The sequence below is a fragment of the Podarcis tiliguerta genome (assembly GCF_965153285.1).
Source record: "Podarcis tiliguerta genome assembly, chromosome: 7".
NCBI lineage: Eukaryota > Metazoa > Chordata > Lepidosauria > Squamata > Lacertidae > Podarcis > Podarcis tiliguerta.
Genome location: NC_139540.1, coordinates 62,314,888 through 62,331,301, shown reverse-complemented (window position 1 = coordinate 62,331,301; position 16,414 = coordinate 62,314,888). Strand labels below are relative to the sequence as shown.

General features: G+C 46.9%; 1 protein-coding gene across 23 annotated transcripts in view; it reads right to left on the bottom strand.

The window, feature by feature from the left end:
• The window catches only part of RREB1 (ras responsive element binding protein 1), a 125,250-nt gene that overhangs the window by 7,368 nt on the left and 101,468 nt on the right, over window positions 1-16,414 (bottom strand). For 12 of the 23 annotated variants that reach the window (XM_083449282.1, XM_083449264.1, XM_083449265.1 and 9 more), the window contains 3 exons: window positions 13,561-16,237; window positions 7,708-7,872; window positions 674-1,426 (listed from right to left, as the gene is read on the bottom strand). In XM_083449282.1, coding sequence (XP_083305408.1) covers window positions 674-1,426; window positions 7,708-7,872; window positions 13,561-16,237 — 3,595 coding nt within the window. The remainder of the gene's footprint in view (window positions 1-673; window positions 1,427-7,707; window positions 7,873-13,560; window positions 16,238-16,414) is intronic. The other 11 variants (XM_083449272.1, XM_083449268.1, XM_083449277.1 and 8 more) reach the window with 1 other exon arrangement.

Here is a 16,414-nt window from a genome sequence, read left to right as displayed (position 1 = left end):
GCAGTGACAAAGCACTTTCGCTCTGCAGTGTAAACAGGCTTCCTTCTTTTTCAGGGAAAAACACACACCAAATTTTCACTTATTTTCCAATTGGCATAATACAGCCCTTGGAACACGAAAAACAGCCCAACAGCTCATGAATCAGCACTTCCTTTTCAACCTTCAACCGAAGAGCAAATAAAGTAATGCACAGGGAGAATGAACCGAGTTCTATTTACTGATGGTTGTGCTTTGCTATAAGGAGACTGGTTATTTTATTTTTTCGTTTTTTAAAAAAGGAAGGCCAGGGAAAAACAGTTTTTAAAAAAAAAAACTACAGCAAAAAATTAAAAGTGGGTAACCTGCTGAAGCTAAAGGATTCTGGATATTATAAGGGTTGAAGAGAGCACAAGAATACCTTTTTGAAAAGAAACACAGGAAGCACTCTAGCCATATATACAAGGTGGGAGATGCAAGGCTGTTTTCCCTCCTCTGCCTATTGCTTGGCTACAGAAATAGGCAAGTCAAACCAGTGGCCTTCCTGGTTGAAGATTGCCTAAACTGGTGGCAGCTCTCTAGGTTTTCAGACAGGGGAGATGCTGGGAACGAACCTAGGAGCTGCTCCACACAGTACTCGGGCGCCGGGCTACAGCCTTTCCTCACAGTCATACTGTTGTGAATAATGCCCTCTTACCTGTATGGGACCTCATGTGCCTTGTCAAGTCTTGCAGAGACCAAAATCGCTTGTTGCACACTGTGCAGACTTTCTTCCTCTTGTCTGCCTTTGACTCGCTCTTAGTCCCGCCATTCGCTTTTGGCTTCCTGTCATCGTCGCTCTTCTCCGAAGACTTCCGCTCCGTGCTCTCCCCCTCGGAGATGCTCTCACTTTCCTCGTTCTCCTTCCCCGTGGCCTCGCCGTCCATGGGAGACTCTGCTGCCTTTAGGTCTCCTGTGGGCTCTTCCTGCTCTGGAGAAGACTCCTCCTGAGCCATAGGAACTTGGCCTCCGCCTTGGACGCTCTTGCTTTCGTCCTCGCTGCTCTTTTCATCCTTCCTGTCGTCGCGCTCGTGAGCCTTTTTGTGCCGGCTGAGAGTGCCCGCGAACTTGAAAGACTTCCCACAAATGTCACAGGTGTGCTTCTTTTCTGCCTGAATGCCGCTACCAGTGCTCTGGTCGCTCTCAGCCAGCTTGAAGTCCATGAGCTTGCTAGCAAAATTGAGGTCAAGGCTCCTGTTACTGGCAGAGTCTTCTTCTGGCCCCTCTTCGTCCTCGCTGAGTTTCTCTTGTGCATCTTCTTCCCCTTGAGATGTGTCCATCTTCTCCTCCTCTTTGGGACTGTGCTCAGGGTCTGGAAGCTCAGCGGCCTCCTCTAGGTGGTCTCTTTCGCCAGAGGTCAAGTCTAACGCTTCACTTCCCACACTTGCATTCTCCAGATCCGATTGGCTGTCTGCAAGAGGAAACAAGAGAAACATTGAAGTTCCTCAGCAATCAAAAGCACCAGGAATCATCACACACACAAAAAGTTTCACTTCACAGCCACCCACACATAAATTTGTTTTGAGTCAGGGTCCAACACATTCCTGGTCAAGGGTAACTTCAGAAGGTATGATTGGATGTGTGTTTTTCACCAATTTATGAGCTATTATTCTTGGATCTCCAAGTCAAATCAATAGTGTTACAGCCAACCTTGGTGCAAAACACTTTAGCCCAACTCACATGCCCAACAGTAGCATGGCAGTGCCTGGCATAGCACCCCTGAGCATCTGTTCCATGTGGCTGTTTGGGTGCAGCTGACTTCCAGCTGAACAAAGCTAGCACAAAAACACAGAAACTTGTATCTGCACAAGATTTGGTGCGTACAACAACAAGGATCTCCACATTTTGTTTTCCAACTAAGAAAAAACGAACTGCATGTTTTTACTTTTGGCGAGTTGGCAATTTTATTTTAAAAGGCATGTGCTTAGATGGACAAAGCCTAAAAATGTAAGAAAAAGACAGATCTACCTGTTAGCAAAATGCACTCACCCTGATCTAACATGAGGGAAAGGATATCTATCTTGTGTACAGTGGTACCTCGGGTTACGAACTGAATTCGTTCCGGAGGTCCGTTCTTAACCCGAAACCGTTCTTAACCTGAGGCACGCTTTCGCTAATGGGGCCTCCCACTGCCGCCAGTGCGCGATTTCTGTTTTCATCCTGGGGCAAAGTTCTCAACCCCGAGGTACTATTTCCGGGTTAGAGGAGTTTATAACCCAAAGTGTTTGTAACCCAAAGTACGACTGCATATGATTCCTCTGTGCCTGACCTGAGAGCAGGGCAGGGCATGACGGTGTTCAGTACCCCTGATGGGGTATCTATTTGGGAGGGGGCATAGAGTGCCCCATCCTTCTGTTGAGTAGATCTTGACATATTGTTAAAAGCTGTGGAAACGAGATCCCTTCAGCATTTTCCTGTCCTTCTATTGGATCAGGGCAACCATTTTAAAACTGTTGCCTCTTTGGTGCCAATGAATGGCCATTCCATTTCTCCTCTTTCTGTCATGAAGAGCCAAAGCAGTAGATGAACACCATATCTTTAGTTCTTAAGAATTCAATGCAAAATTGGTGGCTCGCTTTGAGCCTGCTGAAGTTCTGGAGAACTCAAAAGCTTGCTCGCTATTTTGTGACATTTTGGTTGGCTCTAATGTAGGTTTTGCTCGACCATGGATTTTGGGCTACTACTGTTTTTTAACAGACCAACACAGCATCCTTTAGTTTTTTTATTACATCTATTAATATACTGGCCTGAGTAGCCTCAATCACCTTGTAGGGTTAGCATGCATCTGAGTTGTTGAGAAGGCCTTCTACACATGACAAGCACAAGAAGGCTAAAAAGCTACAGATTACAAACCCAAGCCTTCAACTCATGAATGCTTAACAGCTGCTGAGTAACTATGGGGGATTTACAAACTCTTGATAAAAAGAAATGTTTAGGTTCCTTTCATGCTGACACACAGAGCACGTATTTATGAACGAGAACCTCAAAACCTAAGATAGGGAGAGTCCTTGGAAAAGAAGATGACTTTCAAGGTCGAGACGGACAGAAATCAACAAGCTGTAGATGTTTTAAAGCGGACTGGTGATAAGATGTTGGGTTTAATGCGAGAAAATGAGGATAGTTGGACTGGTGCAGAGGCCATGTGGAACTGCACAAAGACTACAACGCACACATTTGTGAGCTAACCGTTTTTAGCAGTAGGAATGTTCAGCGTTTTGAGACAAAATGGCAAACATAGCTAATCCCCAGGAACAAAACAGAGAAGATGGTTATGAATATAACCACATTCATCACAGCAGATTGGCAACAGCTTCATCACAACATTCCTGTAATTCAGAATTTATCATAGCAGTTTGGTTACAGCTCAAGAGGTGGCATTATGAGCCCAAGAACCCACAGCACAGAATGGAAGGCAGGGAAGTCCCCAAGAGCAACCAAATCAGCAATACTGGATCACATGAGCTATTAAGTGGCTTTCAGTGGGAGAGAATATTTAACCCTACCCTTCCTTTATAGAAAGAGGAGCCATCACTTACCACGTTACATACAAACGCACACAGTAGAAAACAACAATTAACACCCCCCCCAAAAAAAAAATCAAAAGCACAATAATTTTATAACTGTCTCTGGTGGCAAATCTCCCCTTGAAATCACAAGTTTGCATTCTGCCTTTCTAGCAAAGTATTTGCTAGCTTTTCTCATTTTTTCTTACAACCACAGCAACTTCCTAGTTCCCCTTTTACCGACTCCTCCTTTAATCAGCATCCATACAGCTAAGTAGTTTAAGCTCAAGAAAAGCAAAATGCAGCACATCCACCCACACCAAGAACCATTTTCGACCATTGTCATAGCATGGGGGGAAATCCAGAAATTTGATTGCTTCAGGTAGCAGAACCAATAGGATGCAGTGGCTAGAATCCTGGGTTTGGACATGAGAAGCCCAGGTTCAAATCACCATTAGAATCATAGAACTGTAGAGCCGAGAGGAACCCTGGGGTTATCTAGTCCAACCCCCTTGCAATGATGCTCAAATGGTGGTCTTGTATGAATTATTCACCCTAAGGCAGGGATCGGGAACATGCTCCCATCAGCCCCTGCAGGCCTAGCCAATGGATTATGAAGTTCATGAGGACCAAAAGTTTCTCATTCCTGCACCATGGGATAACCTACCCTACAAGGTTGTTGCAAGGATAAAATGGTGTTCTGAGTGGGTATTTAATATCATTTTCGGATACTAAAATGTGGGAATTATTCCAGTCGGATTATCTTTTGTAGCTTAGTTTCAGGAGCAACCAACTACTGACCATGTGAACTAATTCGGGTCAGGAAATAGGATGGTGATCTCTGTGTGGTATTTGGAAGCTGCCTTCTCTCTTGAAAATTAGGTGGTCTACCAGTTTTAAACCTATTCTTGAAAGTTGCCCACCTTTTAGTATTCACTTAGCACATTCTGTTGCCTTTCCTTGAAAGAGAGGACCTATTTAGCAATACATATTGCTCTGCTTTCCTTTGGACCACAGCCGCAAGTCCAAGAGGGGGGTCTAGCCTCGGCATCCCAGGACTTCCATACACACTGCCCAGGCTTGAGTCCTGGGGAGGTCACTTTGGTGCTGCTAACACAACAGTTTGACTTTACCCCTGGAAGTGCACTCCATTGCCTCTCAAGACAGATGGATGAAGGCAACAACAGCAGGACCTATTTTAGCGTGCACACACACTCCAAAAATAAAAACCGTATATGTTTCACTAAAAAATACATGGCTGTTGCATGTATTGTCCCTATAAGCCTATTTAAGGATGGCAAATCGCTTCTGGCTTTTGTGAAAGAACTGCTGACTAGGAAGCAAAGTGTGAACAGTGCATTCTTGTCATGGCTAAAGGAGGAACTCCTTACAGGGTGGGGCAGAAACTGGAATTCACTACTTAAAACCTTGAAATCTAAGAGACTAACTGGGTGGAGCCTCCAAGGTATAAAAAAAGCCCCAAAACAGGTCTAACTGAAATGCCTACATATGAATGCGAGAGATAAAGGACTATATCATTTGCATAACTGACAGTTATGCAACCCAAGCATGCCAGCTTCCAGGGATTTCAGTTATAAGCTACTGGTTCTGGGTCCTCTGAAGGACTCGTTTTTCATTCTTTCTTTCTTTCTTTCTTTTCGTTTTTCATTCTTTCAGTCACGTACCAGGGGCAGCGGCAGCAGCAGAGGGGAGGACCAGAAAAGGCCGAAGTTAACACCTGCTTCTATGCATGAATGCATACACACACACACACACACACACACACACACACACAGACACACACACACACCGTACTGAGGGAGGCCAATAATGCATGCAATAGCAATGAGAAAGAAGTTATGCAAGGCACTTGCATTGTTCTGCACTGACCCCTAAAGTTGCAACAGCCCTATGGAAAAACAGTGAAGATCCACTATAGGCACTTTCAATTTCTGCAGAACAGCCAGGTTGGTTTGGGGTTCTCCCTCCCCCCCCCCCCCCAAATCATCACACTCCAATCTCAAACAGCATCCACTAGGTGGAACACTTTGGTAAGCTAGGAATCTTACAGATAGAAGGATTCACCAAAGAGACCTTTCTCGTTTCACGTCTGAATTTTTCAAGAGGTACCTGTAACAAATGCCTCGCCATCATCACAAGCTGTCCTTTATTCATCCATCTGTTATAGGGAGCAACTCCAACCTATTGGGGGGTGGCAGGAGGAGAAGACAACTTTTCCCTAAACTAAACAACCGTAAGGGTAAATTCCAGGACACACACCAAACCTCTGGTTTCCTTCCTCAAGCTACTAAATTACCTGTTCTGAACTTACCTGCACAGCAGCGTTAGCAGCTGCTGAGCTGGTACCCAAGGCAAAATTTAAAAACTTCACAACCAAAGCACCAACACTTTTTGTTGTTCTTGGGATATCAGACGTTTTGTGGTCCTTTTGCAAATTCATCACATCGCTAGAAACATGTCCTACGTCTTCAGATTTGGGGGGGGGGGAAGCACCATGCACATCAACGCAATTGGCTGTTGTTAAATGAGGGTTTTAATCAAGGAGAACAATCTGATTTACATACAACTGAAAATTCCAATTTAGTTTAGAATTCGAACTACTGTGAAATTCTGAATGGATTGGGAAATCTGAGAAACGAGAAAAATGATCAGAGATGATTTGGGGATGCAGTTCTACACAATCTGGACTTTTAAACTGGGAGCATCTTTGGTAAGGTGGCTGTATATTTTGTGATCAAAACATTCCCCACTGCAAAGACTAACTCAATTGCTATTTAATTTCATTTTGGTTCGACCAGCAGTTCAACAAAAACTGGGTCAAACCTAATCAAAAACTTCCTCAGCACACAAGTGTGTCCTTTTTCAGTACAGTCATACCTTGGGTTACAGATGCTTCAGGATGCGCGTTTTCGGGTTGCGCACCGCGCCAAACATGGAAGTACCAGAATGGGTTACTTCTGGGTTTGGGCTAAATCGCGCTTTGCGCATGCACAGAAGCACCAAATTGCGACCCACGTGTGCGCAGATGCGGCACTGCGGGTTGCGAACGTGCCTCCTGTACGGATCACGTTTGCATCCCGAGCGTCCACTGTATGTCTGTAATTTTAACAAACTAGACTTCATCACAACTACAATTTGCAGAACTTGGTCATAATAAGGCAGTGTTGCTGGCAAAGCTCTCTTGCTGTAACTATAGTAAAAAAAAGTATCTAGGTTGCTTAACCTATTTAATCAAACTAGAAACAATGAAAACAACAACTACCCTGGGTGCTATCAGGTCGTTATTTACTCAGCACCCACTCCCTTCTCAGGGCTAAGCTGGATGTACAGAAGCACAGCTATTGTGTAATACACATTGTGAGCCTTCGTGATCTCAAATGAAGCACGGATGGGCCACCTATGAGGGGACAATGAATGCTTCCCTCCTTGTTCTGAAACTACCTCTCTCCAGCTCTGGGTGCCCCACCTGGAAAAAAAAACAGCAGGTTGCAGGATTTAACACAGGGCCTTTTCTACCTATAAACACTGGACTTTAAAGGAGCTGGAGGGCATTTACAACAGAGGGGGACTGCAGCGCAGTGTAGCATCTGCTTTGCATGCAAAATTGATGGTTTGAAGTTTGCACAGTTCGCTTCCCAGCAAGGCTGGGAAAGATTCCCTGGCTAAAACTCATTGCCGGTCAGTGTAAATAATACTGGGGGACTTCTGGGAGAAGGAATGGTGGATTGACCATCTCACTATTGGCTCTCCACTGATAATTATGTGGTGACTGGTGATAGGCAGATGGCCTGGCTATTTAATCACCCTGGAAGATAAGAGTGATCGAACAGGAGCAAGCTGAAATGCTTTGATCAAGTGTAGACAGTATTGGGCTAGTATTCCGCAAACTTGGGTCTCCATCTGTTTTTGGAACACAAGCCCCATCATCCCTGTCCACTGGTCCTAGGAGTTGTAGTTCAAAAACAGCTAAAGACCGAAGTTTGCAAAACCCTGGACTAGGTGGACCAGTGGCCTGATTTGATGTAATCTTCCTGAAAGAGGGCACCCCTCATTGTAATCACACATGTCTGTGCTGCTGTGACACCTAGCCAGTCATTCATCTGGGGGGCCCGAAGGAAAAAAGAAACACGACTTTGTTTTAAATTCTGGAACAACCTAAAAGAGCTACCTGTGCTATCATGAGCTCCAGCATCACTTTCTTTAGACTGGGGGATAAGCCCGTTTCTTCTCAGACAGTAGTTGACAACTCCGTGTTTGCGTAAGAGGTGGCGTTCACAGTTAGATTTGGTGGAAAAGAAGGCATCACATTTTTGACAGGGGTAGGGCTTCTGACCTGAATGGAGCAGGGAGAAAAAACACATTTATCTTCTTTCTAAAGTGTCACAGGAACTCCTGCGTGCCTCTCTATACCCTCTGCTTGCTTTGCGCAACTGCGGCTGAGTTTATAGCAGCTCAGTCCTCCTCTGAAGGAAGTCCAGAACAGAAAGGGGAATTACTTCCCAAGCAGCACTTTCCAGACTGCAGCTGTGGCCTAAGTCAACTCACATATAAAATAAAATTAGGAAGGTTGAATATCAAGCCTCTGAAATTCAAGCCCCCTGAGAAGTGTCCTATACAATAGGACTCAAGTTTAAGCTCTTCTGGGCTTAAAAAAGCAGAGCAACTATTTAGAAGCAGAGTGGTTAAGAAAACTCAACTGTATCAGAGTTAACTACTGTATTACACAGCCTGCCCTTCAGACGCCATGATTCTGCGCTAACCAGACGAATCCAGAAGAAACTGCTTAGCCAGCTGACTGTGGAGGATTTTAATATCTGCTTTTGGATTGGTTTATGCAGTAGCGCGCTTATCACGGAGAGATGTCTTCACTGGATGACCTCCCCTTGTTGGTGTTGAAACACATCTGCATCGGACATATCTCTACAGTGGTACCTCTGGTTACGTACTTAATTCGTTCCGGAGGTCTGTTCTTAACCTGAAACTGTTCTTAACCTGAAGCACCACTTTAGCTAATAGGGCCTCCTGCTGCCGCCGGAGTACGATTTCTGTTCTCATCCTGAAGCAAAGTTCTAAACCTGAGGTACTATTTCTGGGTTAGCAGAGTCTGTAACCTGAAGCGTCTGTAACCTGAAGTGTATGTAACCCGAGGTACCACTGTATATATTTTGTAGGATGTTTTCCCCAGTAGCATATGTTACAGCACCAAGAGAGAGACTGGTCACACTGTGAATTTTTGACAAGATAACATGCAAAACTGGGCGTCAGGGCTACAAAATGAGCTGGACTCAGAGGAAAACAGCTGAAACAGGTGGGAACTTAGGAAGAGCAAGGGGGATTAGGGTGGGAATGCATTATGGATGCCAAACAGAGGCTGGCTGGAAAGGACTCCGTGTGCTCTACATCATGCATCTAACCACCACAGAAATGTCTGGCAAAAACACAAAGACATCCTTCTCTCTCTCTCTCTCTGGGAGATGTTTGAGAAGCACATGGCAAGTTTGGGGGAAGGGCAGCAGCGGAGTGATAGAGCACACGCTTTGCATTCAAACAGTCCTGTGGTTCAATCTCTGGCTTCACCAGGTGGGACGAGGGAAACGTTCATTCGAAACCCCAAGGAACCTGTGCCATTCAGGGTAGACACTATTGATAAGGGAGCTTCCTTGCTGTTCCAGCTGCTGCAAGGAGCCATCGCCTTACAGAGCCCATTTTAGCCATCTGGCGTTCCAAACAAGTTCATCACACTTTAGAATCCAAGTTGAAATGTCAGTGCAGCTGTCGTGATTCTGTACTATTCAACACAATGTGGACTCTGATGAACAACTATGACTCTGCTCCATTAAAAATATCCTAAGCTCAGATATCTCCCCAGCCAAGCTCTCTTTCGGATGCAAAAAGTTTGATGTCCTTAAGAGGAACGGAGTCTGCCGTTTCACACGTTAACACAGCACCAACAGCAACCTCTGTGGCGCCACAGGCCTGATCTCTACAGTAGGATGCAAAAAATAATGGCGAGAGAATAGGACACGAAGGAATCAGCTACTATAAGGGTAGGTGTTACCACTGCCTCTCCAAAGCACAATGAAGGCTTTACGAATGTTTCTGTCACATTGATCTTCCACCAAAACGTGGCTTCTACACTACTTAAATTCTGAATCTGAACTTGAAAGGATCATGTGATTATTTTTTTTAAAAAAACACTAAGTCATTTCCACAACGTGCAGAGACCTGGAAGTGGGAGACTTGTTTGCTGTCTTGCTAATTTAAGGTTACCATTCCGAAGGTCTCTGGGATGGTTCACATGGTGTTGGTTTTGTTTGTTTTACTACACAAATAGTGACTTTCTCTTGCCAACAAAGAGCGAAAAAACGACTCCTTCAGATTGAGGAGGTTGATGCTGATTACTGATGTAAACCTATAGAAAATACTTGGAAGTGAAAATGGGCTAACTTTCCATTTTGCAGAGGAGTAGTTCGGAGCGGCAGGGAACTCTGCCCTCTGTGGCACTCGACCGAAGCCAATGCAAATGAAAAGCAACTATATATTTCACACAGGAATACAGCAACATCTCATCACTGCTTAAGTCCTGCTTTTATTTAAACCCAAAGGAACAGAAGGGTAAGAATATACGTTGAGTAGAGAGGTGGCAAATCAGAGATGGTGAAATGAGTTTCAGTGATGTCTGAAGAATACAGCACCAAAACATGAAAGCCTGCTGACAAATTTCCCAAGAGTACTCCAGCCGCTGCTCATTTCCAAAATGAGCTAACACCCACTGTTTTCACACACACAGGCTTCAAAAATACATTCCATACGGCATGTCACAAAATAAATACTTCTTTTGCGAGCTCTGCAACAGATCCAGGTATACATGCAGAAGTGGGCTGCACTACAGACAGTGAGGGTGCCGTTAAGAGCAATCACCAGGAGTAAGGACTTTCCCCTTCCCTTTTCAGCCTTTCGTTTGTTAACATGGGAAGCATCTTGCTAATGTAATGTCAGGGCTGTGGGGGGGTCTTCCCTGGGCGCTGTCACATCTCAGGAATGCAGCAGAAGTTCACATTTTGTCATCTGCTTCCTTCCCCATCTACCCCAAGTCTGTTGCACAAGCAAATGACTCATCAACATTTTAGTGCTGGTGGCTTCAACCACAGCACAGGGAAGAGCCAGTGGAGACTTCCAATCGTGTTCTGAGCGGCTTCAGACTCTGGGCTAGCAGAGTTAAGGCTCTTCAGGACCACTCAGAGCCTCCTTTTTAATTTGTTTTTACTTTGTTGATAGTTCACAATGTCAAAGGGGCAGGGGGATGCACAGACAACTATTGTGGAGCTGAATTGACTGGGGGAAAATGATATTCTTTACTCTCTATGTATTTTGTTGCTAATGATCTGAAAACTAACTTTGAATACAGTGATACCTCGGGTTAAGTACTTAATTCGTTCCAGAGGTCTGTTCTGAACCTGAAACTGTTCTTAACCTGAAGCACCACTTTAGCTAATGGGGCCTCCTGCTGCCGCTGCTGGAGCACAATTTCTGTTCTCATCCTGAAGCAAAGTTCTTAACCCGAGGTAATATTTCTGGGTTAGTGGAGTTTGTAACCTGAAGCGTATGTAACCTGAAGCGTATGTAACCCGAGGTACCACTGTGTATGTGTAAGTAGAACCATCAATACTAAAGTTGCAAAGGGCAATGAACGAATAAGCTATATAGGTATGCTATGCACTGAGTTTTCTGAAGGCTCCTCGTTTTTCGGAATGCTCTCTCCCCAGGGAGATTTGTCTGGCACTTTCATTATATATCTTTAGGCACCGGACAAAAATGTTCCTCTTTAACCAGGCCTTTGGCCGATTCATATTCTGCAGCGTCGGTGGGAGTTTCTTGGTTTAAACTACTTATATGTATTTCTAATCTTGTGAACTGCCCTGAAATTCTTTTGAAGAAGGACAGTATGTAAACCTAATACATAAATAAAAATTAACAGCTGGTTAGCTGATGCTTATAGACTGTGGGGAAATCGTGTGAGCATAGGTGATGGAGAGGAGCCCAACCATGTTATTTCAGAAGCACCCCTGGGTTCAACAATTTAACCAGGGACTATGTTTACATGAACCTGGAATATGCAATCTCCACACACACACACACACACACACACACACACCATTTTGAGGCCTATTCCTAACTACAGTGTACTCCTATACAGAGTACACTGTAGTGGTAAGTTTACCTCATTTCTGTCAATAAAGCTTCAGTGTGCTCTCATCACCCGCCTTCCTTGCAAAGCTAAAAGGTAACCCAGCAATGCCACCAGTATCTGCACACCCGAGTGTCCCAGCATTTTGCAAGCCATGTATCTGAAAGAACTTGGATAAGATGTGTTTCAGGTGAGCAGAAAACTGCTCCTGTATCTCATTCACTAGGATGCCTCTGAAAAGTAAGCTCTGTGCTGTGGAAAACTTTATAGAGGTTGACCCTTGCTCTCTGCAACGAATGTGGAAGTATGCAGGGTGCTACATCTGAAGGAGAAAACTTCCCAACTGTTTCAGACTGGAAAGACTACAAATATCTTATTTGGAACCAGAGAACCTCAACAGGAAAAATTCCCCAGGGATGCTTGAGATCCTTCAGCGCTAACACCACTTCACTTTCAAGATGTCTACCATGAGCACAATGACTTTTCAGTAGCAAACCAGTGGGAGAAAAATATGCTACTGTGATAGTTGCTCAAGTTTATTTTGTCCTTTGCTCTGCCTTTCTTTTTTGAGAGCAGCTGTGGCCTCTGAACCGCGCAACTAAACACCATGAGCTTAGATATGAAAACAGAACCACCAACTATGGCCATCTACTGCAAGAAAGGAGGTCTGTTTGGTTATTATGGTGTGTGTCTGGGGATTGGTAGAGGAGGCCCAGAGCTGCAGCCAAACACAACATTCACAGCAGTCTTAAAATTTTAGAGGACTTAAGAATTAGGCTTATAGTAAGGCCCAAACTATGTGTTACATGCAAACGCTCTTTTAAACGGTAGCTCAACAGCTTGTTTAAGGTAAGAAAAGCCACTTTTGGTGGTGGCAGATGGAAGTAGAGGCATAGTGAAAAAATTGGGACGCTCTTTCGCTTTTCCAAATCCCACCATTCCCCCAGAAATTTCTCTAATCCTCAGGATTATAAACATGGAGGAAAAGGGCACTGAACATCCCACAAGAGAGAATAGCAACTATGGGGGATCTGAAGCAGAGATATGGACTTGGGGGACAGGACTGAGCAGCACTCCCTCTGCTGTTTATCCCCTTCCACTCATCCCCTTTCAGCAGTTTCCTCAGACTAGTGTGGCAGGTGGCCTAAACCAAAAGATCCATTTAACCCAGTAGAGTCCACCCAGACTGGCAGGGATCCTCCAGGCAGTTGGCCAGGAATGTTTCCCAGCCCATCAGTTTTCCGACTAGGGATCCTGAACACTGAACACTCAAGCAAAACCATTGTTCCAGAAGTCCTTCAGGTTTTGCATTAGGGCATAAGAAATCCCTCAACCAAAACAGCACTTATAGATGCTATGGGATCAGTTCGCACATGACACTGAGCCGTTTTGGGCAGAATGGGGACAATCCCCGAGCTTGCATGTGTGTTCCCTCCAACTCCATTCCCATCACTTCCTTCTTGGTTTCCAAAGCACCATGGTTTAGTTGTGCAAGCTTATATTCCTGTAGCATTACATGCATGCTGATTCAATACATCTAGCGTCAGTCATTACAAGTGGCCTATTCATCAACGTATGAACACGCACATGAACACTTGAGTAGGTTTATCTCAAAGATGACCTGCTGGATGGTTAACTGGGTAAGAGCTCACATCATTCTGAACAACCCCACCGCACACTTCCAAGCTCTGTGTACTAAAGCTGGTTCATCCTGGCCATTTCCCTTAGGCCAGAATGACCCCCCAGCCCACCCCAAATCTATAAGGATGTGCTCTACAGCAAGCATCCATTGCATGGGTCCCCAAGGCCATTTCACAACAAAAACTCTCTTACCTGTGTGAGTGAGCATGTGCCGCTGTAAGGAACTCGCCCAGGGAAAAACTCTTGGACATTGAGGACAGTTGATTTTCTGAAAGCAATTTGAGTAAGCGTTTCTCTTTCCCCGCAAGAGTTTGTCTTCGGCCGTCTCTTTCTCCTCCTCACTGGTTCCGTTTGGGTCAGCCGCTGCTTCTTTGAAGTCCTCCGTCGACTGCAGGAAGGTGCTGAACTTATTGGTGTCTGTGGTTGCCAGCATCTTCTCTATGCTGGCGAACTCCCCGCTCGACTCCAGGTCCACGCTGCTGCTGCTGCTTGCCTTCAGCTTGTTCTTTGCCCCTTTCTTCCGGCCTCTCTTTTTCACAGAGCCAGACGTGGTGGACTTCTGGGGCCCGTTGGGGCTGCATGCATGCGGCGTCAAGTCAGTGGAAACGATGGGGTCCGCCTGGGCTGCAGCCGCGGGAGCTGCTTTCGGTTTTGGGGTCCCCAGCTTCTCAGGGCCAGCAGCTGCTTTGGGGACAGAGTCCGCAGCGTCCGTTTTCAACAGAGCGGGAGCAGACGACACGGACGAAATAATCTGCGCAATGGAAGCAAGGGGTGGCAGCTCTTTCGCCACGGGGGGCTTTGGCAAGAGGGGTGGTGGCTTAGGCCTCAAGGGCCGAAGCAAGGCAGCATTTCCCAGGAGGGAGGGAGAAATGATTGGGACTGTCAAATGCAGTGGACTCTTCAATGGCTGGGAATGTCCGGGAGCTTTGTTTTCCGGGTTATTGTTCACTGGAGGAGACTGCTGGCCGTTGTGGAGATTCTCCTCATGCCCTTCCTTCGTATCCTGACTCAGGGCGCCGTCGTCCTTTTCCTTCTTTGGAGCTTTGGGGATCGACAAGTCTATGGGCTCCATAGAGCCATCGTAAACAGAAGACCCAAACGGGCTCTCCTGCTTCACCAGCACAGAGTTCAGGTCTTTGTTCTTTTGCGAGAAGTCCAGAGGCTCGTCGAATTCCATAGGGAAGCTGCTTGCGTTTTCGAGTTTGATCGATGCGTGAGAAGGGGCGCCCCTCAGGAAGCCGTTCTGCGACTCCAGGAAGGGGGCGATGGGCTTGCGGTCTAGGTAGGCGCTGTCTTCGAGAAGCAGGGTGCCTGGCTGGCTCTCGGGAGGTGTGCAGTCCACAGCCAGCACGTAGCTCTCGATCTCCCTCTCCTGGATGTGCAAATGCTGCTTGAGGATGTGGTGGATGCAGTTGCGCTTGGCCGAGAAGGCGGTGCCACACTCCTTGCACTCAAACGGCTTCTTCTTCTGGCAGCCGCTGTGCGTCCGCATGTGGATGCGCAGGGCTCGGTAGTGCTTCAGGTCCTCCCCGCAAAACTTGCACACCGTGTCCGGAGAGCAGAAGGCGTCCACCATCTCCGCCGCGTTGCTGGCCACGTACTCGATGTTCTTCTCGATGTCCTTCCGCGTCGTCTTCAGGTGCTTCTTCCGCAGGTGGCGCTCGCAGTTGGCCTTCACCGTGAAAGGGTAGTGGCAGATCTTGCAGATGTACGGCCGCTCCCCGCTATGCGTCCGCAGGTGCCGGATCAGCGCCGCCTTGTCGGCGGCAATGTAGTCGCAGATGTTGCACTGGTACGGGGAGATGCCCAGGTGGGAGCGGATGTGAGCCCTCAGGACCCCGGAGAATGCGAACACCTGCTTGCACAAGTGACAGGGGAACGTCATTTTCCTCACGGCGGGGGCCTTCTTGCTTGCTGCCCCGGCAATCATGGCTTTGAAGTCCCGCTCCATGACCTCCTGCTTGATCTTCCCACCCATCGTCAAGGGCAGCAGGGCTTCAATGATGCTGTCTTGCTCCAGCTGCGTTTTCATCTCGCTCTGGCTCAAAGGCTCCGCCTTGGCCTGGGGAGAAGGGCTGGGTTGGTTTCCTGCTTTACCGTGAGGAAGGTGAGAGGCCAAAGTCGACTCTTCGGAGGTTCTGAGCGGCTTGGGTGGCGCCGGAGGAAGGCTTGGGCTGATGCAGCCGGGCGAGGCTTGCTGAGTGCTGACCAGCGGAGGAGGCGTCGAAGTTCCGACGACCGTCCTGGGCGCCACCAAGGGCTTTGGCTTCAGCGGAGGCATGTGCTTGAAGAGGGACTGCAAGGGGACAGGAGGCGCCTTCGAGAGGGGCGGGAGGCTTATCGGCGGCGTCGCAGAGGAAGCCATTTTCAAGATCTGCTGGATGTCCGCCAGCTCGCCGGAAATGGGCTTGACGACAATGCTAGTGTCGGGCTGAATGATGAAGCCTTTCTGGAAAGGCTGTAGTGACAGGAGCTTCATGTTTTCTTTCGTGGGGGCGAGGACAGAGAACGGCCCTCCCACAGAAGCAGCCTCCAGAGGAGACATGTTCAACTGGTTAGCACTACCAGGTTCCTGAGGTAGGTTACATTTCAGTGTTCGGAGCTGCATTTCTTGGGCCTCGTCTGAAGCCAGCTCCTCCTGCTGGGCAGGTTCAACGTCTTTGGTATGCTGCAGCCCCAAGGATGCCATGTAAGCTTTCTGGTCCGGGTCCTCCAAGGGCAGTTCGTGCTTGTCTCTTTCCTGATCCGTGGCGTGGGTCTCTGCGTGCAGCTTGAGTGCTGAGCGCATGGGGAACGCCTTGTTGCACACCTCGCAGACATACCGGTGATATTCACTGATGCATCGCCGCAGGTTCGTTTCACACCAGACCTACGAGACACCACACGAGAACGCAAATAAACGTCATGCAGCCAGAAGCGAAGGAGGAAACATCTACTCTCCTGAAGCAGCTAGCTTGTATACTCCTTGTACACAATTAATGGCTGAATTTATAGAGTCACCCGTCAAATATATTCCCTGAGCAGCATACAAACAAAACACTATTTG